Source organism: Myxocyprinus asiaticus, chromosome 9 (genome assembly GCF_019703515.2).
Source record: "Myxocyprinus asiaticus isolate MX2 ecotype Aquarium Trade chromosome 9, UBuf_Myxa_2, whole genome shotgun sequence".
Taxonomy (NCBI): domain Eukaryota; kingdom Metazoa; phylum Chordata; class Actinopteri; order Cypriniformes; family Catostomidae; genus Myxocyprinus; species Myxocyprinus asiaticus.
Window position 1 is genome coordinate 567,005 of NC_059352.1, and position 24,416 is coordinate 591,420.

General features: G+C 39.0%; 1 protein-coding gene across 2 annotated transcripts in view; it reads right to left on the bottom strand.

The window, feature by feature from the left end:
* Positions 1-4,631: 4,631 nt before the first annotated feature.
* The window catches only part of pmepa1 (prostate transmembrane protein, androgen induced 1), a 44,240-nt gene continuing 24,455 nt past the window's right edge, over positions 4,632-24,416 (bottom strand). The window contains exons 2-4 of one of the 2 annotated variants that reach the window (XM_051706125.1): positions 12,889-13,043; positions 8,769-8,822; positions 4,632-8,680 (exon numbers count right to left, since the gene is read on the bottom strand). In XM_051706125.1, the coding sequence (XP_051562085.1) occupies positions 8,168-8,680; positions 8,769-8,822; positions 12,889-13,043 (722 nt within the window). In that variant the 3' untranslated portion in view covers positions 4,632-8,167. Of the gene's footprint in view, positions 8,684-8,768; positions 8,823-12,888; positions 13,044-24,416 lie in introns of both variants that reach the window. The other variant, XM_051706124.1, reaches the window with a different exon arrangement.

Here is a 24,416-nt window from a genome sequence, read left to right on the forward strand (position 1 = left end):
TAATATTATTAATGTATTTCGTAAAATATTTAGCTAAATTGTTTGAAATATCATTGAAAGAAAAGTTCACCCAATCATGAAAATTCTTCCATCATTTATTCACCCTCATGTTGTTATAAACCTATATGACTTCCTTTCTTCCATAGAACACAAAACGAACATTAGACAGAATGATAGCCTCAGTCACCATTCACTTTCATTGTCTAGAAACAAGATGCAATGAAAGTGAATGGTGACTGAGGCTGTCAGTCCCTTAAATTATGCACAGCAATTTTATTTTGTTCCACAAAGGAAAGAAACTCATTTTGGGTGAACTGTTCCTTTAATAGAGCATGTACAGTATGTCTAGTGCAAAAAAATAAATAGAAAAAAGGTAACCCACTACAAATTTCTAATTGCTTATCTAAAAATGTGATCAGATTACTTGACTGATTGCTTCATTGAAAAGGAAATCACATTATTAATAACTTTACTTTTAAGTTACTTTCTAAAACAATTTTCGCAGAAATGTTTTTCAACATTTATTATTATTCAAAATCCAAGAATTACTCAAAAATAATGTCTATATTTCATCCTTATTCATTGTCGTACACTATTCAGCTGTCACGGTAACGCAAACAGGCGTACATTTAAAGATATTAGTTCCTTTTTTAAATGTTTAGTAAGCTCAGATCGGGCCCATCAAAATATTAATAACTGCAGTCTTTGACCAACACAAAATAAGTATTGTTTGAAAGTTTAGAAGCTCTACTTTCCAATGCATGTAGACATTATGACCAAAACTGAACAAGTGCTTTGAAATTTGCAGATAAATTAGAAGTGTTCAGTTTTGATCATTTATAAAAAGATTTGAACTGTACAAATTATTGAAATCAGTAAAAACATCAAACTCATCAAATAGTCATGTGTCATATGTTGTTGGAAAGCTCTCAGAAGAGTAGAATACAACCAGCCTATTTGTTTTACTCACAAATATATAGCAAGTAATAGCTAAGTATATGTCTGTGACAGTTATGTTGGTGTTACTAATATGCCGCATTTCCGTTTATAACTTCAAGAAAAATAAACAGAAAATATCACATATCATTACTTAGAGGAGGTGATTATCTTTCAAACGAGTCCACACACAAGATAATCAGATGCATAGATCATTAGATAATCCACATGAAGCACAATGTTACATATGACCACCAGGAGATGGCGCCAAATACATGACACAGACTCAATGATGACTCAAATGACACAGAATGAAACTCATTCTGTGAAATCTCATTACTAAAATCATGTCTGCATGCTATACAAACCTTTAGTCATTGTTGTGTTTGCATGTGTAATTAGTTTTTATGTACGATTATTATGTTTTATTTGTTTGGAGAGGCTTTTGGACACTATGATAAATTATTTTTGTAATGTTATAACTTTTGATTGCTTTGTTGTATCAACACAAAATAGTTTCTCAGATATAGTTGACATGATTGGGAACAAAACAAAATCAGTTTTTTGGAGCCATCTTATTTACACCCAGAGATATATAATGTCAAATAAGAAAAATAAGAAAAAAGAACATTTTTGGCTCAAGTTTTTTTTTGTGATTTTTTTTCAGCAGCTTCTTAGGCGGAGAGTCTATTATAATAATATCATAACCTATGTCATAAAAAATGTGAAAAGTTTTCTTTATAATGATATAATATCGAGTTATAAGCCTTTAATTTTGTGTATGCCACTGAAACAGGAAATCTTTAAAAACATCTTCAGAGCTTAAAGGGTTAAATGTAACAGTAACTGTAATCTGATTACAATAATATAATATTGCATTACACTACTATTTAACTAAAAAGTAATTACATTACATTAACTTACTTTGCAATCAGATCACACTCAACACTGGAATGTACACAAAGATGTTGGTAAATTACAACACGGAGTTTCAACACTATAATTTCAATCATTTCTTAAGTATTTATTTAGTTCTCGTGGGGGGTCTGGGTATCTCAGCGAGTATTGACACTGACTATCACACCTGGAGTCGCGAGTTTGAATCCAGGGTGTGCTGAGTGACTCCAGTCAGGTCTCCTAAGCAACCAAACTGGCCCGGTTGCTAGGAAGGGTAGAGTCACATGGGGTAACCTCCTCGTGGTTGTGATTAGTGGTTCTCGCTCTCAATGGGGCGTGTGGTGAGTTGTGTGTGGATCGTGGAGAGTAGCATGAGCCTCCACATGCTGTGAGTCTCTGCGGTGTCATGCACAACGAGTCACGTGATAAGATGCACGGATTGACGGTCTCAGAAGCGGAGGCAACTGAGACTTGTCCTCCACCACCCGGATTGAGGTGAGTAACCACGCCACCACGAGAACCTACTAAGTAGTGGGAATTGGGAGAAAAAGGGGATAAAATAATAAAATTAAAAAAAGTATTTTAGTTTTCAAAATATCATTTTTTTTCATCAACACTCTGATTGTACTTTAAACTTTAAAGCAGCAATTAAACTTGAATTATTTACAGTGTGTCACAGTCTGCAATTTTGGCATATAATGTTTTAACATACATGAGATGGCCAAATAAAACAATTGTTTTATGATAAAGTATGACTTCATACATTAACTAAAATCATTTGATTACATTTATTGTAGTTAAAATAGCCACAAATATGGCAAAAAGTTATTTCTCAGAAATTTGGCATTCAAATATAATTCAATGATAATTACATTGTCTAAATTTAATCTTCTCTCAGAAAAATATTTGAAATAGTATGCATTTCAATTACATACAAATTATATTGAGTAATCTGTAATAAAACACCATTTTAAGTTTTATTTAATTTTGTTAAACATAACATTTAATCAGATTGAATTGTGTTATGAAATTGAAATGCATAAATCTAAAAAAAAAAAGAATAAAATGTTAATGAGTGTAATTTTTAAATATCATAAATAGAAATGCATTTAGGAGATAATGCTTTGAGTAGAATTATTTGTAATTTTACAAAGCAGGTTGCATTACAGTGTATTTAATCTGCACATCAACATGAGAAATGTTATGTTAGTTATGAAATATTTGGAGAAATGAGAACTGGTGTGGCCTGTTACTTGATGTTAAAAACAAACAAACATCCAGAACAGAACAGGACAGAAGTGTACATGACTCTCTTATCTGAAGACAAGTACATGCTTTGGTTAAAGACCGTCTAATGTACACGCTAAAGTCACAAAGACCACAAAACATGAAAACAGATAAAACCGGATGAGTTTAACGACTGTCTTTCTTAACGACATCTGATAAATGGTGATAAATGAAGTCAATGACCAGCTGTAAACTATAAAACACCTTAGTGAACTGCTTTTGCAAAACTGCCCTTTACATGTTTAAAGTGTGCTTTATGCGCTCCATATATTAGACAGGACGTACTGTACATACAATGGTTTCATATGCTGATTTCACAGTCTATAGGTTCATCTTTGCTGTAAGGTCATCTGTCAATTCTTACATTTTATTGCAGATGAGTATGACTTGTCATACTGAATTGTAATTCCACATGTATGATATTTGTAGATTGTGAAGTGCACACAATGCAGCAGATCATGCGGACTAGATGCCTGTTCAATATAAAACAATGAGAACACTGTATGGAATTATATATATATAACAATAATGTGAAAGGCTTTAAAGTGAATTCAGTAACAATCTTGAAAGATGCGACACTGACATCTACTGGACAGAAACAGTTCTACACGACAGACCAGTACCGGATATAATGGTTTACAGCGACACCCTGTGGAGGAACAGCAAACTGCACTAAACTACACACAACAGGAACAAAAGAAGTTATTTGAAGCACAGTAAAAAGCAAAAGCATTCAAACCTTGAACATATTCTCTCAAAATTAATAAATGTATTTTGGCCTTGTCTGGTTACAAATAAAAACCTGAAACTGAAAATTGATTTAGTATGTTTTACTCTAACATTTAAAATTAAAAAAGTATTAAAATAATGACCACATTCTCTAAATAAATGAAAAGTATACAAATATAATGGGACAAATGTAGAAATGTCTGAAGGTGTGCTCCGGTTTAATAATAATTAAAAAAAAGTCATAAATCAAAATAAAATGTTACAAATTTACACAAATTATCATTAACGATGTTTATTGGCCAAAACAATGTTTTAATATTTTTCTGTGTTACCTTTTCCAAATTTATTTGTATTTTGTTGTTTCATCAATAATTTAGTTTTTCATAATTGTTTTGTTTTAAATTAGGCTGAAAAGCCAATATGTCGTTTGATGCAGGTATAGATGTAAAGAAATATATAGATTTTGGGCTTTACTGGCAGGTTCCATTGTGACAACTTACCCTACACAGTTGAACTAAAAAAGGACAAATGTGTGTTCAATAAATTGTATAATTGTTCTACAGCTTTTTTGTAGTCAATACTTTAATGCTGTTGTATTTTTGTGTCTATACAAATATCGACTTAAAAAATAAACCAACCCTGAGAAATATTTACTGGAGTACAACGTGTGACAACTAACCCCGGTCTCCACCATTTATCTCAAATCACACAAAAAAAGTGTTGCGATGAATGTGAATGCAAAGAAGTCATAAAATAGCAAAATAAAACAAGCAGAGGCCAAATCTATTATTTTATAAAATGTTTAATTGGCAGCTAATTGAAATGTATCAGATTGTGTTATAGACACTGTCCCAGATAAAATCCAGTAACACTTTTCAGGATCTGATATAAATAAAAATAAAACAGTTACATGTAAGCGGTCATTGTTGACAATAAGAGGCATTTATTATATGCATTTCAGCTAGAAACATGCAAATATATCAAGTGAATGTGATGGACAGAAAAACGAAGTATCCAGGAAAACAGTACCACTGCAGATGCTTCACAAAACTCTCAATATAAATATGTTCATACTGCAACCACAGTGAAACGTTCAATGTTCAAACGAATCCTCAAAACAATATGCAAGCAAAGAGAAATGAGAAAGAAACAAAAGATAAGAGCTTTAATCAAGTCATTTGACCCCTTTCAACTGTGTAAAAGGGTTGTCGAGAAAAGTCCTTCTTTGGAAATGCCTCTTTTACATGGAAAGCCTTCAGTTATCGGATTATGAACCCAGCAAATGTCTGAGTTAGTGATCCAGAAACTTGCGTTTCACAGTCGGACTGAGCAAATCAACTCAAGTGGAGCTTTTAAAAGCGTCTGGTTCAGTGACTCATTGTTCATCCGATCTGTGAAACACAAACTTAAAGCAACATTAAGATGATGTGAATGCAAGATCTTTTTAAACAGCCCCAATGTTTGGTTACATATTGTGCTTAAAATGTGACAAAATCAAAACTGCAATCAACACGTCTTTTCAAGAACAGATTCCAATGTTTTTAGGGAGAGTCTGACATGAGAAGGCAACAGAATGGAGAGTAATCGCACTAAAAACAGCACACATGAGTTTTTACTGGCTACTCAAAGGCACACGTCACACGAGAGTGACATCTCGATGATTACGGGTTCTCAGGTTAACACTCACTTTAACTAATGAGCAGTCTGAAGGAAACTAAAGCAAAGGGGCATATTAAACATTATCTGGATGCATAAATCATAATAAATCTGGCATTTGTTTAAAGAGTGTACGCAAACATAAAAATGACCTTTAAGAGAAAAAGCAACAAGAACAAATAACAAAATCAACAACTAGTACATTTTTCATCTTAGCTAAACAACTACATTATCAAAAGGCAAACAGTCGGTATATTGCAACTCTCTCCACTAAACTAACTTATTATCCTCATCATCCATACAATATCACTTCCTGTCAACGGCCACCTGATTGGCTGACTGGTGCCAGGTCATGTGACTGAGGGATCAGGCTACACCGGCATCTCAGCGGGTACGGAGTGGGCATCTCTGTAAAGGGAAGACCTCATGCCAGACTGGAGAGAGCTAGTTAACCCATGGGCACAGTTACCAGCTAGTTAACCCTTTTATTCTATTTTAACACTTGGTTTTAACGCTGGAATCGGAAGATATTTTTCAAAAAGTACAAATCTGTAATCGTAACACACATGACGTTCTCTCGTATGTGGAACACAAGAGGAGGAATTTTGGAACGACATCAGAGTGAGTAAATATTTAGAGAATTTTTGGATGTGTGAATGGGTGAATACTGAGTAATTATCCAGAACATACCATTAAAATGCTCAATGAATAGTTCCCAAAATCAATAGAAAATAGTTATTCCAAGGCCACGTCCACACTAATTCGCTTTCATTTGAAAACTCCCTGTGCAGTTTCCTAATGTCATCGATGTCCAAAGTGTGCAGGAAAACACTGTTCTAGTGCCAAAGACAGGCGTAAACGTACTAAAATGAATGCATTTTCAAACTAAAACTGATTGTGCAAACTAATATGATTTCATGTTTTTATTTTCCTGTCATCATCATCATCATCATCATCATCATCATCATCATGAGTATGCCGTTATGGAGAGCGTTCTCCGTTGAAGAGAAAATGCCGTTTCAGTCTGGATGAGAGATGTAAACATAGTGAAATGACTGCATTTCCAAATGAAAGTGTATTTGTGTGGATGTAGCTTAATATTGAATTTCACAGAAGGAAACTGTAAGGCCTCATTGTGTTTCTCTCTCCAGAATTCCTGTCAACGCCGTTTCCCCGAGAGTAAAAACAAACACAGCAAAGTCCGACCCGATATTCCCTCAGCGATCAGAACACGGCAGATTTAAACGAGTCACAGGCGTTCACCGAAAGCCGTCTACCGTTCACTTGTGTGAGTCACTATTTGGCAGCTTATGAATGAGATTGCGTTGAATGTGATTAATTGATTCAGTGACTCGGCTGCTGTTCAAACTAATGATCTAGACATTACGATCTGTCTCCGTCCAAACATCCCGTGACTTGTAGTTCTGCGTGCTTGACCGATGAGGGAGCAGTTGCATATTAATTCGCATTTGTTTGGTCTTCCTCTGGTTGAAACGAGCGGCGGCAGGTGTCGATTGTTTTCCAGTCTGTAAAGTGCAATAAAGAGACGCCGCACAGCTGGACAGGAAGTGAGCCGGTGTGCCACGGCACAACAGAAGAAATCTTGATCGTTATCATTCTAGAATTCTGTCCTAAACAATGATTGTGAATTTGAGATTACACAGACTTCTAGAATCTACAATAAAATTAAGGCAAACACATTTGAGGACTTGAAGGGCTTTTAAACTACACTAGTTTACTTTAACTAGTTCTAAGGCTTAAGACGACTGCACAATCTCTAGAACTCTCCGTTGATTTTTTTATTCGTTCAGTCGAGCTGTGAAGCAAAAGGCATCTGATAGTCCATCCAACACTCACGCTATCTGTGGACTGTTCACAAGCCTCCGCTCGTCATATTGTTATATTAAAAATAGTGCAATTTTAGACATTTATATAAATAACTCTAAAATCGTGCTTTTTAAGTTTGTTTTTTTAGCTTTCCATATACATGTATATATATATTTATATAGTAGCCTATATACACATCCATTAATGCACATACCTGCGTATGGTACACGCACAGCACAATTTGAAAAGCGTGTCGAGTTGGCACCCCAACAAATAATCAGCAACTATTCTCTCTAACTTCAAACAAACAAATGAATCAACACCATCTCTGCCGATACATTTAGCAGTTCATTTTTGTGATGCACCAGCATGCATGGATGTAAAAACACATTGGCACCTTTTATGCAAACTGTTCTGAACCGACCACTGTGGTAAATGATGCATTAATCACTGAGTGAATGACTGGCACACCAATCAAACACTAGAACACTGGAATGAAAAAAGTCATTTCTAAAAAGGAAGACTTCCAGTATTCCAATCTCGTCACGGTCACAGGAATATGACCCAAACTGCAGCCTTGCAATCGTAAAAGGAAACCGTTTTTTGCTTGAGTTTGTCAGTATATAGAGAAAGCTAAGAGCATTGATGACAAACACCATGTAAATATTTATAGAACGCTTATGACCTCTGCGTTTCTTCAGCGAGGTTTTGAGAAGAGAGCCGGCAGTGATTTTTCTCCCAGCATGCTTTCCAGCACTTACACGACAGTTCAAAGGACACACGGGTGTGGATACTAATGTGCCAAGACTCTGACTAGCCCTCATGCTGGAGGCCGTCAAACCTGCTGTGCTTTGTGTTTCTCTTTGTTGCGGGCATTCCTGCTGTCCGTGCGGATGAGTTGCGGTGGAAGCACGCCGTGTACCAGCACCGTTGGCGGCACAACCGTGCCGGATTGAGTGTGCGTGTGTCGCGGTAATGAGGTGGGGTGGTAGTAGTGCCCTATAACTTCGTTGTACGCAGGCGGAGCGCCTTCTAGCCGCCCGGCGCTGATGCCCGCATTGACGCTGGGTGGGCACAGTGACGCGTCGATGAGCGGACTGTCAAAGACGGTGCGGTTTGGAGGGGCTCGCACAGACTCTCGGTTCAGCTCGAGCTGTTGCTCCGGGTCTCTCAGCTGAAGCGTACAGGGACCCTGATAAGGCGGCGGCTCCTCTCCATCTGACAGCGAGATGGTCGGGGGCAGGTCAATGATTGCGTGTGGCAGGTACGGGTACGTGGGCTGGAAGCGAGACAGACGCTCGCGCTGAAGGTAAGATGGCACACGGCCTGGCGGTCGAGGAGTATACACCTGCTGAAGAGAGACAGACAGGAGAGTGAGACATCTCATCATTATAATGAATACATATACACTGTGATGTCAAATAAATGAAGTTTACCTCAGTCACAACACTAGAAGATCCTGGACCATCTGATGACCACAAACTGCCCTCCTGGGTTAAAGGAAAACAAAGAGACACATTAAAGGGGTCATGTCATGAGGAATCAAATTTTCCTTGATATTTTGGCATAAGAGGTCGTTCTACTATAAAAACATACTGTAAATTTCAGAACTTGAAACTTAATCCCCAATGCAATAAAAACATTTATTGAAACTAAGCTGCAAAAACATCCGCGACATCCCTACATCACTAGAAGTACATTAATTCATGACCGCCTCTACAGCGGAAAACCATCAACGCCTACTTTACATCATCGCATCCTTGGCCCCGCCCACTGGTGCTTCGTCAACTGAGAGTGAAGAAACAGGAGTACTGTGGGATAACTATTCCTGAACACCGAAGGGGACCCATCTGGACTATTTTAAATTATCTTTGTATTTAAACATGCACAAACAGACGTGTTTGAGCGCTTGATACATATCTCAGGCCGCTTTTAAAAGACGCGGTGTCAAGTTAAGCCATTCTCTGTCATTCAGCTGCTGCCTCTTGCTGTTTTGAGCACAACACCCATCTGCACTATTTTTAATTGTTGGTGTATGAAAACGTGTTTCCGGCGATGTGCATTTCAGTACAGGATGATACTGGAAACTGGATGTGTCTTCAGCGTATTTCAGTGTGGATTATTTGTGAACCAGTTATAATATGATTCAAGCTTTGCAAATCAACTGTTATTGAAGGACGGGGCAGTTAAAAACACTTGGACCCGATCGCAAATCATTAAGTAAACCATTTCATTTTTGAATATTTCAAATGTCATGACTGTCTGATAGTTTATGGTGCTGACACCCTGTTTACACCGGGCGTGTCGACAAACTTTCTAAACTGTTTGTGTTGATGGCAGTAGTAGTGCCAGAGCATGCAGCCCAAAATGGAATGGGACATCTGTTTACTGTCGATGCAACGCGATACAACAGACGCTTCCATGGTAGACGGCATCATTGATTATAATGGGTTCAATTGCTTTTGACACGTCTCTCGCATCTGGTGAAGACAGGGTGCGAGTGTAAACAGTTGTGATGAGCAGTTTAATATATTCGGATGCAATGTGTTGGATGTGCGTTGTGTGTAAACCCTGAAATTTAGTTTTATAATGTTGTGAAGCTTATTCATTTCTTCTGATTGAGTTTCAAATATGGCAGATTTCAAGGGGCTGCATGATGTTAGTCAATCATAACAGTGGACGTTTAAGTTTTCAGGAAGCGCTTATGCCAAAACCAAATGTTTCAGACAGAGGGCCAGAGACAGGTGGAAAATCATTATATATTACTAGTATCACTAGTGAAAATATTTATAATTCTAATTCTTTTTTTTTTTCTCTGTATTTAAGAATTTTGGACCTACACAATATATGGGAGGTAGTTTTAATGTTGTAGCTGATTGGTGTGTATATATACTAATTACAACATTTAGAAATATAGATTTTATGTCATAACTTCAATTCTTTAAATAATTTTCCAAATCTAAAAAAATAGAAAAATAAATAAACCTAAATTCAAACGCAACAGATTTTCAATATTGTCTCAGATTTTATAGCCCAGTGAGTATTAATGTTCAAAGTTGCAATGTTACTTTTAGGCTAATGAACTATATTATGGTACTAATAAGCCTAATTCATTATGATTAGGCTTCACATTCCTAAAAACAGTTTAACTGTGGCAAAAACACATGAACACAACCACTTGTGGCTTATTGCTTTATTCTATTTCACACAGAGTTGTTTTTTGTGCTCACACTAGTCTCAACTATCACCACTAGGTGTCAGAATTACATCAAGATACAGGTGTATCAATATACATGTTACAATATACATGTTCATTAATGTCATGTTACATGTTTATTTTATATTATAGTGTATATTGTTGCTATTATTTTATTACTTTGCACCTTATTTTAATTCTATTTTTATTATTTGTTACTGCTATAATATTATTCTCCTTTTTTGGCATTATTTGTTGTGTGTATTAATACTTTGCCAATTTTCTTTAAATATTTTTCCTTTACACAGACACACACACACACACACACACACACACACACACACACACCATTGATAATGTGACCTAGACTGAATTAAGCACAACAGCTACAGTGATATGACAGCCATTAGTCTGTGTGTGTGTTTCCTGTGCCACTGCAAAAATCTCTACATTCTAGCTGAGCTGTGAGTTTATGAACTGCGTGACTGACTGCAAACGAATATATTGACAATAGAGTCAACAGAACCTTCTCTTCAATTGTCCTGACTGACAGAACACAACTGAGAACATACAGTTCATTGTGATGTCCAGTTCATTAACAGATCGCTCAATTAGTGCCGAATCGGTCATAGTGGTGGGTGAAAATAATGCCAAGATGGCGCCGCGGATGGCCGCCTCGGTGTTTTTGTTTGTTTGTCCTGTGTTTGGTAATTTTTTTCAAATCAGTTTTACCAGGGACGAACTGCTGAACATTTGGCAGCATATACCAGACAATCTTTTCCTGGTTTTGGACTATTCAGACATTTTGCTGGACATTTTAGTCGGAGGCGCAGCTGTATTGTTTAAGTGCGCTATGAGACGCAGGCGAGGGAAGCAAGCTGGTGAAGCTCCAACAGCACGGTTTTCAAACAGCGCTGCCAAGCATTCATCTAGCGAATCTCCGCCCTCTCCATAACAAAACGTACAAACTACATCTCCTCACCCGTACAAACAAGGACTTTTCAAACTCTGCTGCCTTGTGCTTCACAGAAAACTGGCTGAGTGAAGCCATTCCGGACAGCGCATTACATCTGCCGGGCTTTCAGCTGTTCAGAGCGGATCACATTGCGGAGTAACGGGGAAAACGAGAGGTGGTAGAACATGCTTTACATCAATTAAAGTTGGTGTACAGATGTAACAACGTTAAAGATGATGTGCTGTCCTAATTCGGAAGCACTCTTTATTAACTGTAAGCCTTTCTACTCGCCGCAGGAGTTTTCCTCGTTTATTCTGGTGAGTGTTTATATTCCTCCACACGCGTGTGTGAATGCAGCATTGTGATCTGATCAGCCAGCTGTTGCAGACACGGAACAACAACACCCGGACTCAGTTATTATTATTCTTGGCAATTTTAACAAAGCCAATCTCACCGGTGAACTGTCAAAATACAGACAGCACATTACATGCCCCACCAGAGACAGAAATACACTGGATCACTGCTACACCACATTAAAGGATGCATATCGCTCTGTTCCTAGAGCAGCTTTGGGACTCTCTGATCACTGTCTGGTTCATCATCTTCCAATCTACAGACAGGAACTAACATCAGCTAAACCTGTAGTAAAGATTGTAAAGAGATGGACCAATGAGTAATTGAGTCTGTCCTCTGCACTTCAATAACTGTCTGGATTGGTTCAGCTATGAAATCAGACATCAGAAGACTACAAAAGGACAGTTCGGACTGCTGAGAGGATTATTGGTTGCCCCTCCCTTCAAGAAGTATACACTTCCAGATTGATGGAAAGGGCTGGAAAAATCACTCTGGACCCCACTCACCCTGCACCACCTTTTTGAACTGTTGCCTTCTGGCCGACACTTCAGAGTTCTGAGCACCAGAACTGTCAGGCACAGGAACAGTTTTTTCCCTCAGGCTATCCATCTCATGAACAGTTAAACTGTCCCATTGAGCAATAACTATGCAATACACAGTTTAGTCTATTTATATTATCCAACATACCATACCTCTTCTGCATTACATTCCCTTGCATCTGTATATATCACATTTGAATTGGTATTTGTACATATAATTTTTTTTCTAGATCTCATATATTTTTATCTATTCACTTTTCATTTTTATTCTATTATTATTATTATTATTATTATTATTATTATTATTATTATTATTATCTCTGTCTTGTTGTTGTACTGCTTTTGCAGAGATTTTGTCTGAATCTAGGACTGAATCGTTAAGTGCAATTCCTCAATGAATTGGCTTAGATGATTCAATTGCTCACTGTAATGTTTTATAATGTTTGTGAAATTAATCTAATTACTGACTGGTTTATGATCTGACATGTAGTTAAAGATACAGTAGTTCTTACCGACGGCAGGGGCAGGTGTTGTCTGCGTGCTTGTCCATGCCGAGACATGAGGGATCGAGCAGACAGTCTGTAGTGATTCAACAGACACGTGATGACCACCACCATCATCATCATCACCACCACAATCACCAGAATCTGAACAAACTCCAACTGGGCTGTACACCGAGAGAGAGAGAGAGAGAGAGAGAGAGAGAGAGAGAGAGAGAGAGAGAGAGAGAGAGAGAGAGAGAGAGAGAGAGAGAGAGCGAGAGAGAGAGAGAGACATAACACTTGTTCAACACTCAGAATAAAACTTATCCAAGAAACAACCACTACTAATAAACCTAAAATTAATAAACTCACATCATCAAAAACTGCTCCATTAAGCAGCTTTAAAATGAATTCGTAACACTTTACAATAACGTTTAATTTGTTAACCTTAGTAAATGCATTTGGCACCATGAACTAACAATAAACCTTTTTTTTTTTACAACATTTATTAATCTTGGTAAATGTTAATTCATCAAAACACTATTATTAATTGTTAGTTCATGTAAATGCATTAACTAATGTTAACATGTGCAACATTTAATTTAAAAAAAATGTATCGGTACATGTTGTAATTAATATTATCCAACACTAATAAATGCTATAAAAGTATTGTTCATCTTAACACTTTAAGCTCTGATGGCTCCATGAGAAAAAAAGATCATTGTCAAAATATTAATAACTGCAGTCTTTGACCAACACAAAATAGGTATCGTTTGAAAGTTTATAAGCTCTACTTTCCAATGCATGTAGACATTATGACCAAAACTGAACAAGTGCTTTAAAATTTGCAGACAAATCAGAAGTGTTCCGTTTTGATAATTTATTAAAAAAAATTGCACTGTACAAATTATTGCAAACAGAAAAACATCAAACTGATCAAATAGTCATGTGTCATATGTTGTTGGAAAGCTCTGAAAGAGTAGAATACAACCAGCCTATTTGTTTTACTCGCATACTATACTCACATAGTGAGTAATAGCCGAGTATATGTCTTTGACATGCATGTTGGTGTTGCTTGTATGCTGCATTTTCACTTAACTTCATGAAACAAATGGAACAAAATATCACATATCATTACTTAGAGGAGGCGAGTATCTTTCAAACAAGTCCACACACAAGATAATCAGATGTATAGATCATTAGATAATCCACATGAAGCACAATGTTACATATGACCACCAGGAGATGGCGCCAAATACATGACACAGACTCAATGATGACTCAAATGGCACAGAATGAAACTCATTCTGTGAAATCTCATTACTAAAATCATGTCTGCATGCTATACAAACCTTTAGTCATTGTTGTGTTTGCATGTGTAATTAGTTCTTATGTGCAATTGTTGTTTTATTGGTTTGTAGAGTCATTTGGACACTAAAATAAATTATTTCTGTAATGCTATCTCGTAACTTTTGATTGCTTTGTCGTATCAACACAAAATTGTACTCAAGTTACAGTTGACAAAACAAAAGCAGTTTTTTAGAGCCACCTTATGAACACCGAGAAATATATAAATGTCAAATCAGAAAATAAGGAAAAAGAACATTTTTGGCTCAAGTTTTTTTTATTTTTATTTATTTTACACCAGTTTCTTAGGCCGAGAGGCTCAGAATTTACCATAATCTATATCATTAAAAAATGTGAAAGGTTTTCATTATAATAGCTATGTTTCCATCCAAGTTGCAAATTTAATTTATGCAAAATCGCAAAAACATTGTGCGGGTAAAGCCGCGTTTCCATCCCTTGTGTTCAAAAGAACAAAACTGTCACTTCCGGGGAAATTGTAGCAACTGTGTGACTCTATTATTAATAAAATACTTGCGGTTTAGGACGTGCACACAAAACACATTAATAACTCGTTTCATGACTGGAAATGATAGCGCGTCACACAGTTCTGGGAGTACTATGTGTGTGTGCGTTCCTCCATCATGACTTTGCGGTGTGGATCTATAAGATATTCTTTAAATGTATCAATAAACTTGCTCTTCGGGAAAAAGTGCAAGTTTGTGTTGATCTTATTTGCACTGCAAACTCTATTCAGGCTTTGGATTTTTAGGACACCGGTATTTCAGAATGACCAGGGCAATAATTCAGTTGCGATGATTGGTCCGCTGGTTCGTCCAGTTATGAATGAATTATTGAGTCACATGATTTTTTTGATGCACATCATGTATTCCTGTTAAATGCAATAGGAGCTTATAAGGTAAATCTGTTTCCATCATAGTTTATGCGCATGTCTTCTTATCGAATAAAAAAACGTATCCACCTCAAGTGAGCGTATATGTTTTCCATGCGCATTTTGGAGATTTATTCGCATCTTGGTGTCGCAGATTTTATGCGATATCCTAAAATACACATACAAAAAGAAATGCTGATGGAAACAGCTAATGATACCAAACACTTAACCCTCCTTGTCAAGGTATAAGTCTTTACTTTTGGGTATACAACTAAAACAGGAAATCTTTAAAAACACCCTTAGAGCTTAAAGGGTTAACTAATGTAGTTAACTAATGTTAACAAATACAACCTTATTGTAAAGCGTCACCAATTAATTCTGAACTTTAAGTCTAAGAAAGAAGCAAGTCAAAATATATACGTAGATATTACACATTTATAGGCATTAACAGCACAAGTCAGTGTAGAGTCCAACATCACAGTTAATACTTTAAAAAAAGAGAATAGAAAATGTCATGTCAGCTATGTTTTTTTTGCAAGAATAAACCGTCATCAAAAACTTTAACCACAAAAACCCGCACAAATACCTCACCAACAACACACACTGGAAACCTTCAGCAATAAAGCTCAGATATCTACAGGTTTTATCGTATTTTTTTAACCTATTCTCCAGTATTTCTATAAACACAATGCTAGAAATGTAGTCCACAGCAGTCTGCAATGTGCCAGTCAGCACAACCAACATCATTAGGGTAAAACTGCAGCAGTAAAACAAAAGTGCAGTTACGCTCATTTTGACTCACCGCTGCATTGTGTCTGTATGCACGTCTGCGAATGAAGCTCTCCTGCATGAAGCTGCATGACGACACGTTTAGTTCACAACTCAATCCTCTCACATCCAGAGTCAAACTAACACTACAACACCACCTCCAAACATTCCCACAGGAACACACGGCAGACGGGACGGGGCAGATGGGTAACCGGGGGATGGGTCTGTGGGTCTAGACTGAATTGTTCCAGCGAATCCGTTTTGCATACGAGAACAAAAAGAGTGCGAGACAGCTGATGAGAAGTATGGATGTGAAGTATGCCACTACTAGTGTGCCAGACACGCTGGGCATCTCACTGTCATAATGACTGTTTGTTCTTTGTCTAAACACATGCAGGTGAACTGATTTATCAAATAATTAGACTCTTTTTAAATGTTTAGTCATTTTACTTGATAAGTTTTACGTTTTTTAAGCGTATCTTGTAATAAACTATATTACTTAATTGAAAAACATCTATTTTAAAACATTTTGTCAACCCTGTTGCATCCACAATGTTTGGCAAAAATGGCTAATAACGATGATGAATAAAAGACATGCAAAGTGGCAGAAATATTGTGATGAAAAACGCACTTGAAATGTTCTTATGCATTACACACTAGCCTAAATATTCAATCTTTTCAAGTTCAGTATGCTGTTAACTACATCATTAATAAGTGAAAACAATAACTGAGTCCCTCTATAGACGCCTGTGTGTTTATGTGTCAATAATGTGTCTTTCTGTGATCTTTGTCACTTCTGTTAAACAATTTTGTTGTTATAATCTGATGTCTGGTCTAGCTTGATGTTTTGTTATCTTTAAAAGAATCAATAACAAATAATATTGAAAAACAAACAGAATCAGTCATATAACGGTCTGTGGGAACTGTATTATTGACACTGTGACGTCTATTTAAAGAGCCGATGTGAGCAGCTGATGAGACGACACACACACACACACACACACACACACACACACACACACACAGGTCAGACAGAGGGTGACGGAGGGGTCACGAGGGGTCAGAGCTCCCCCCTGCCCTCTCTCTCTCTCAAGTCATCATCGGTCACAGTCGAGCTAGACAGAGTCAGCAGACAGACACACAAGGGAGAGTGTGTGTGTGTGTATGTTTGTGTATTGGTCTTCTGTTTGCAAAATAGAACAAGCATACAAACACACACATTGATCTAGCTATCTACAAGGGGACATATCATAGACTTCTATTGTTAGTATATGTAGTATATTAGTAAAATAAAAATAAATGTGTATATTTTTGAACGTTTTAAAAAACCTTAAATGTTGGCTACCACCCCTGGAGTTCACTAGTTCGAATCCCAGGGTGTGCTGAGTGACTCCAGCCAGGTCTCCTAAGCAACCAAATTGGCCCGGTTGCTAAGGAGGGTAGAGTCACATGGGGTAACCTCCTCGTGGTCGCTATAATGTGGTTTGTTCTCGGTGGGGCGCATGGTGAATTGAGCGTGGTTGCCGCGGTGGATGGCGTGAAGCCTCCACATGCGCTATGTCTCCGTGGCAATGCGCTCAACAAGCCACGTGATAAGATGCGCGGGTTGACTGTCTCAGATGCGGAGGCAACTGGGATTCGTCCTCCGCCACCCGGATTGAGGCGAATCACTATGCGACCACGAGGACTTAGAGCGCATTGGGAATTGGGCTTTCCAAATTGGGAGAAAAAAAAATCCCCCCCCCCCCCAAAAAAAACCTTAAATGTGTACGTTTAACGCGGCAGTGTTTCTTAATAGCGATTAACGCAATTACCGTTAATTCAGCAGAGCAGAACCTTTATAATGTGTCCGCCCGAGTCATTACACTGATGCACACTTAAACATACACAGCGGCAAAGCCCTTCTATCAAGATGACCCAAAAAGCGTAGCATAAAATAGCATAACACGGCGGTCCCACTGAGATTCTATGGGCGGAACTGTCGTAATACTCTCCTATGATAGAGCTGCGGAGATTGTTATCTTATTAATTAAAAGAATCTCTGACAGCGCTTCCCTGTCACTGATAAAATTTAAATGTATAAAACAAGCACACATGGGACTTGTGATAGAAATCAGGTATTTTTCAGCCTATGTAAGGCACATTTTAATTATCACAGAAGCACACCAAAACACAGAACGAGACGTTTTTGTCTTTAATCGCTTTTCATGGTAAGTTTAAAGTGGCGCTCTGACGCGAATGCAGGGACATCTCTGGAAAAGATGGTGCTGGATGGCAGTATATGTTGCTCAAATTTTTACATATCTGTCTGCATTAATGGTGCCCTCACAGATGTGCGAGTTACCCATGCCATGGGCACTGACACACCCTTGGCTCATACAGACACTGGCTTTTGGACCTGACGCTGATAACAGCTTGGATGGTCATTTTCCTCTTTGTTTTTCAAAAACTTTTTGAAATGTGGACTCATCGGACCAAAAAACACAGTTCCACTGTTCTACTTTCCATCTCAGATGAGACCGAGCCCAGAGAAGTCGGCAGTGCTTCTGGACAGTGTTGATGTATGGCTTCTCCTTTACATAGTAAAGTCTTAACTTGCATCTGTGGATGCAGCAGCGAGTGGTGTTGACTAACATAGGTTTACTAAAGTAATCCCAAGCCCATGTTCATGATATCCATTATAGATGAATGATGTTTTAAGACAGTGACGTCAGAGGGATCAGAGATCACGCACAGAAGTGGTTTTCATCTTGCCCTTTATGACCGAGATTTGACCAGATTCCTTGAATCTTTTAACTATATTGTGCACTGTAGAGGGTGAAATGCCCCAAATGCTTTCAATTTGTCTTTGGGGAACATTGTTCTCAAAGTGCTGGATTATTTGCTGAAACATCTGTTGGCAAATCGACAAGTCTCGAATGATCTTTGATCTTGAAGGACTGCTTTTGGAGGCTCCTTATATACTATGACACGATTGTCTCACCTGTTTAACATCTCCTGTTTCACATCACCTTGTTATTTCAACTTGTCAAATTGTTATTAGTCTTAAATTGCCCTGTCTCAACTTTAGCATGTGTTGCAATCAACTGATTTGAAATGACTGTACATTTAAAAAAAAAAAATTCTCCCCTTTTCTCCTCAATTTGGCATGCCCAATTCCCACTACTTAGTAGGTCCTTGTGGTGGCGTAGTTACTCGACAAGTCTCAGTTGCCTCCGCTTCTGAAACCGTCAATCAGCGCATCTTATCACGTGACTCGTTGTGCATGACACCGCAGAGACTCACAGCATGTGGAGACTCATGCTACTCTCCACGATCCACACACAACTTACCACACGCCCCATTGAGAGCGAGAACCACTAATCACAACCACGAGGAGGTTACCCCATGTGACTCTACCCTCCCTAGCAACCGGGCCAATTTGTTTAGTTGTAGTGTTTTCAATATAGCAAAAGGTGAATATAATTCACAAATCACTCCTTTTTGTTTTTATTAGCATTTCTCATTCTGTCTCAACTTTTTTGGAATTGGGGTTGTATATGTTGTAGATGTCCCCAAATGTTCCCAAAAGGAGTTTCTCTCACATTTAGTTTGACTCTGGAAATGGGGACATTCCATAAAGTTTTATTATATATAAAGCGAATTATAATTACTATAGACTAAAAGACAAACTATTTTTTTAAATAATAATAATAATAATAATAATAATAATAATAATAATAATAAAACAGTATTTGCTGTATTCATTAATTTTGCAATTGAGGACGTCCCCAAACTATAGCACATACACACACACACACACACACACGCGCCTCAGGGGTGTGGTGCTTAATGTGTGTATGTGATGCGTGAGTGTGTCTGAGAGAGGGAGAGGTCACAGGACATCACAATTTGCTTGCAAATTTCCATGGGAATGACAGCACAGAGACAGAGAGAGACACAAAGAGAGAGAGAGAGAGAGAGAGAGAGAGACACAAAGAGAGAGAGAGACAGAGAGACACAAAGAGAGAGAGAGAGAGAGACACACATCCCCTCTCTCACTGAATTATGAGCGCTCACAGTCACAGAGAAACACGACTGTGGGAATTCACAGAGTGTCCGTGGGAACTTTTGGGGTGTCTGCTTATTTTGGTCAGGCATCTGAGAGGAGACTGTGTATTGAGTTTTATTTATCAGTAATTATAAACTGAAAGTTTTGATTCTGGATGCTGATTGGTCAATACAGTGTTCCAGTCAAGTTAAAATACATTCTATGTGAAACCCAGCTACTGTGTATATCACTATACAACACACAGTTTAAGGAATTATAATTAAGAAATTCATTATGATTATTAATTTATTTAATAATTATTGTTTTAACAAAAGTTTGTGTCCTTGAAGGTGCTGCAAGCGATTTTAGCCAATCTAGAATTTCCACAAACTGAGCCGTTGAATTAGCCACGCCCACTCTTTCCAAAACCCCGCCCTCCAAAGATAACAAATGAGCTTTGAGACCGACACGAGCAGAAGTGGTTGTCAAAAACAACAGCAGCAAAATAGCGCCCTCAACTGACAACTGATATGAGCAACACGGCATAAAAATGGCATTAAGCATCTAGAGGGAGTAGGTCAAACATGAAAAAAAAATAAAAATAAAATAAGCAGAATAATCTAGTCACCTGCTCATTTTGACAACATAAACGCCTTCTGGGTGATACTAGATCACCCTGATGGGGTTCATTTTTAAATACTACACAATTATCAATATTTTCTACTGTACATCAAAATGTTTGATGTCTGATTGCATCTCAAGCATGTAAAATTCTGGATTGGAACAGTACTTTTTAAAAGATAATATATAGATGAATAATATCAGTGTAGTGCGGAGGAGGGCGGGGCCGAGCTGGAATGACACATGCCCGGACCTCAATCAGCCTGATGAGGCGAGCGAGGGATAAAAGGTGGCAGTTGGAGAGAGAGAGAGAGAGAGAGAGAGAGAGGGGAAAACACTATGGGCAGCTGCCCTGTATGTGTTTGTGTGTTTAAGTTTATCATTAAACTTATTTATATTGTCAAGCCGGTTCTCACCTCCTCCCTTCCCTTTAACCCCTTTACGTTGGTGCCGAAACCCGGGAGGGAGGAGGGATGCCCGTCGTAGAGTCCTCGACACTGCCATCCACCCAGGGGAGCGCCGCAGCCATCCACCGGGGGACGGAGTACCCCGACCGCCATCTGCGAGGCGAGGAGGGACTGGACTCCCCGACTGCCTGGAGTGATGGAGCCGCTGCCAGGGCCGGAGGAGTACCCTGCCGGCCGGCAGAAACACGGAGGGGTCGAGGGAAGACTGCCGTCCGCGAGTGGAGGAGGGAATCGACTTCCCGACCACCTGGAGTGGTAGGGCCGCTGCCATGACCAGAGGGGCATTCTGCCTGCTGGGGGTCGGAAGTTTGACTCCGGTCCACCCGGGGAGGAGCGGCTGTCGTCCACCTGTGAGGCTGGAGGAGTGATTGAGGACCATGCGATCAGAGAACCGGTGAGTGAGTTTCTCTTTTCTCTCTCTCTCTCGTGAACTGCAGTCTCCGGTCCCCTTTATCCCTCGCTCGCCTCATCAGGCTGATTGAGGTCCGGGCGTGCGTCATTCCGGCCTGGCCCTCCTCCGTGCTACAATCAGCTATCAAATCAGTAATTATATAGACAATTTCTGGCTAGTCGTATCAGCCAAAACTTCTACAGCGACGTGTATGGCTTCACTTAGTGTGTTTGTTTTGTATGAGAAGTGATTCTGATAAGCCTGTGTGTTTTAGATCATTCAAAAATTCTAGATGTGTAGTTCAATGTGTGTGTGTGTGTGTGTGTGTGTGTGTGTGTGTGTGTGTGTGTGTGTGTGTGTGTGTGTGTGTGTGTGTGTGTGTGTGTGTGTAAAGGACAGGCTTCAGGGTGATCCCAACTCTGCTGGTACAGCAATATTCCTCAGCTAGAACTTGTCGCAGGACTTCACCAGCTTTGGATTAACCAGGACAGCCTCTGCCAGGAACTCAGCGAGCATTTATGTGCACATTATATCTGGAGCTCTAGATCAAGTTCAGATGTGCATGTTTGGATAAGCAGACGTTTGTTTTGCAGACGCTTGTGTTTGGTCTAGCGGGGGCTGGGGTGGCGCAGGTGGGCCTTGAAGAACTGTCTGAACATGTTTGTATGTTTGTGTGAAGCTGTTCAGACATGCCTGTGGGGGAAACTGCAGTAAACAATGCAAGCTATGCTTTAATGAGGCAGTTGAAGTAATACTGATAAAACCAGAATTGTTGACAGCAGGACGGGCCGTCTAAACACTCATCCAGACGTAGCTGCTAACTAAGAACATTGACACACATGCCAACACTGCCAGACAAACATACGAGACTGCAGACACAAAATGTCGCATACTACTTATCTAAAGAATTAAAGGTCAACATACAAATAACATAGCATCAAACTAAAGCACCGATCATGATGCACATACTGTATGCTCAGACGAAATGTAAAACACTCATACATACGTGGACGACAATGACAAGGTGACCTCCTCTGATTTAAAATTTGTTGTGACAGTGACAAAAATATCTCTGAATGTAAACAAGGAAAACGTGCTCACATTACGAGACACTTTGTCCTCATTCATTGATGGTTTTCGGGGTTGTTTGATCAGTTCCAGTCAGTGTTTGTGTTTAGGGCAGATGCCAGGTGCACCTTCCTGCCCCGGGGCAAAATAACATTCCAACCTCTCTTCCCCTGTTTGAGCGAACATTCCAGCCTGCATTTCATAATATTACATTGATTAACTTCCATTCTGTCGCACTGGAGGACGGAAGTCTTTATCATCAGTGTTGTGCAAAAAGTAAACCTTCGACATGTTTATTCATTCTTCTTCTTTGCAATCCTTCAAGGAAATAGTTTAACTTGGGTTTAGGCCCATCTGCAGATTGTGCGAAGCGTTCAAAGATGTCTGGAATGTGTTTATATAAGTTTCTGCTCTGGTTTTGGCGTAAATTACTGTCAGCTTTTCACACACACACACACACACACACACACACACACACACACACACACACTCACAGAGAGAGACAGACAGACAGACAGACACACACACACACACACACAGATAGAGAGACAGACACACACACACACACACACACACACACACACACACACACACAGATAGAGAGACAGACACGCACGCACGCACAGACAGACACACAGACACTCACAGAGAGAGACAGACAGACAGACAGACACACAGACACTCACAGAGAGAGACAGACAGACAGACAGACACACACACACAGATAGAGAGACAGACACACACACAGATAGAGAGACAGACACAGAGACAGACAGACACAGACACACACAGATAGAGAGACAGACACACACACAGATAGAGAGACAGACACGCACGCACACACACACACACACACACAGACAGACACACAGACACTCACAGACAGACACACACACACAGACTAGAGAGACAGACACACACACACAGATAGAGAGACAGACACACACACAGATAGAGAGACAGACACACACACAGATAGAGAGACAGACACACACAGACAGACACACACACACAGACAGACACACAGACACTCACAGACAGACACACACACACAGATATTACACACACAGACACACACACAGATAGAGAGACAGACACACACACAGATAGAGAGACAGACACACACACACAGACACTCACAGAGAGAGACAGACAGACAGACAGACACACACACACAGACAGAGAGACAGACACACACACAGATAGAGAGACAGACACACACACACAGATAGAGAGACAGACACACAGATAGAGAGACAGACACACAGATAGAGAGACAGACACACACACACACACACACACACACACAGATAGAGAGACAGACACACACACACACACACACAGAGACACACACACACACACACACACACACACACACACAGACACTCACAGAGAGAGACAGACAGACAGACAGACAGACACACACACACAGACAGAGAGACAGACACACACACAGATAGAGAGACAGACACACACACAGACACAGACACACGTGACATGAGGGCAAATCATGCCTGTCAGCGGGGTGAGAGAAAACACAATCATCAGTATAACCAGTGATGGTTTTCACACTTTAATATGTATCACTTGAGACGTTTAAGGATGACATTACTTACATTTACAACTGCACTAGTATTATGAAGACAATCGTTCATATAATCAGCCAGTTATAGATACAGACAACCACGTCAAACAGATCACCACAAAAGCTGCATCCAAAAGAGCACAACAGTGCACGCCCTCTTTTTTAGCCATCTTGGTTCCGGAAGTATTTTTCCTATTCAATTTTTCCACATTGATTTCATAAAATCCTTTATAAAAGAGTTGAAAGTCATGAACAAAAGCAAACAGCTCTGAGGCGAATCACAACATCATGAACTTGGATTTGAATAAAATAAAATAAAAAGTCTTTGAACTTTTCTCAGACAAAAAGACAAAGATACAATACTGAACTTAACGTATTTAATGAGGGAATTA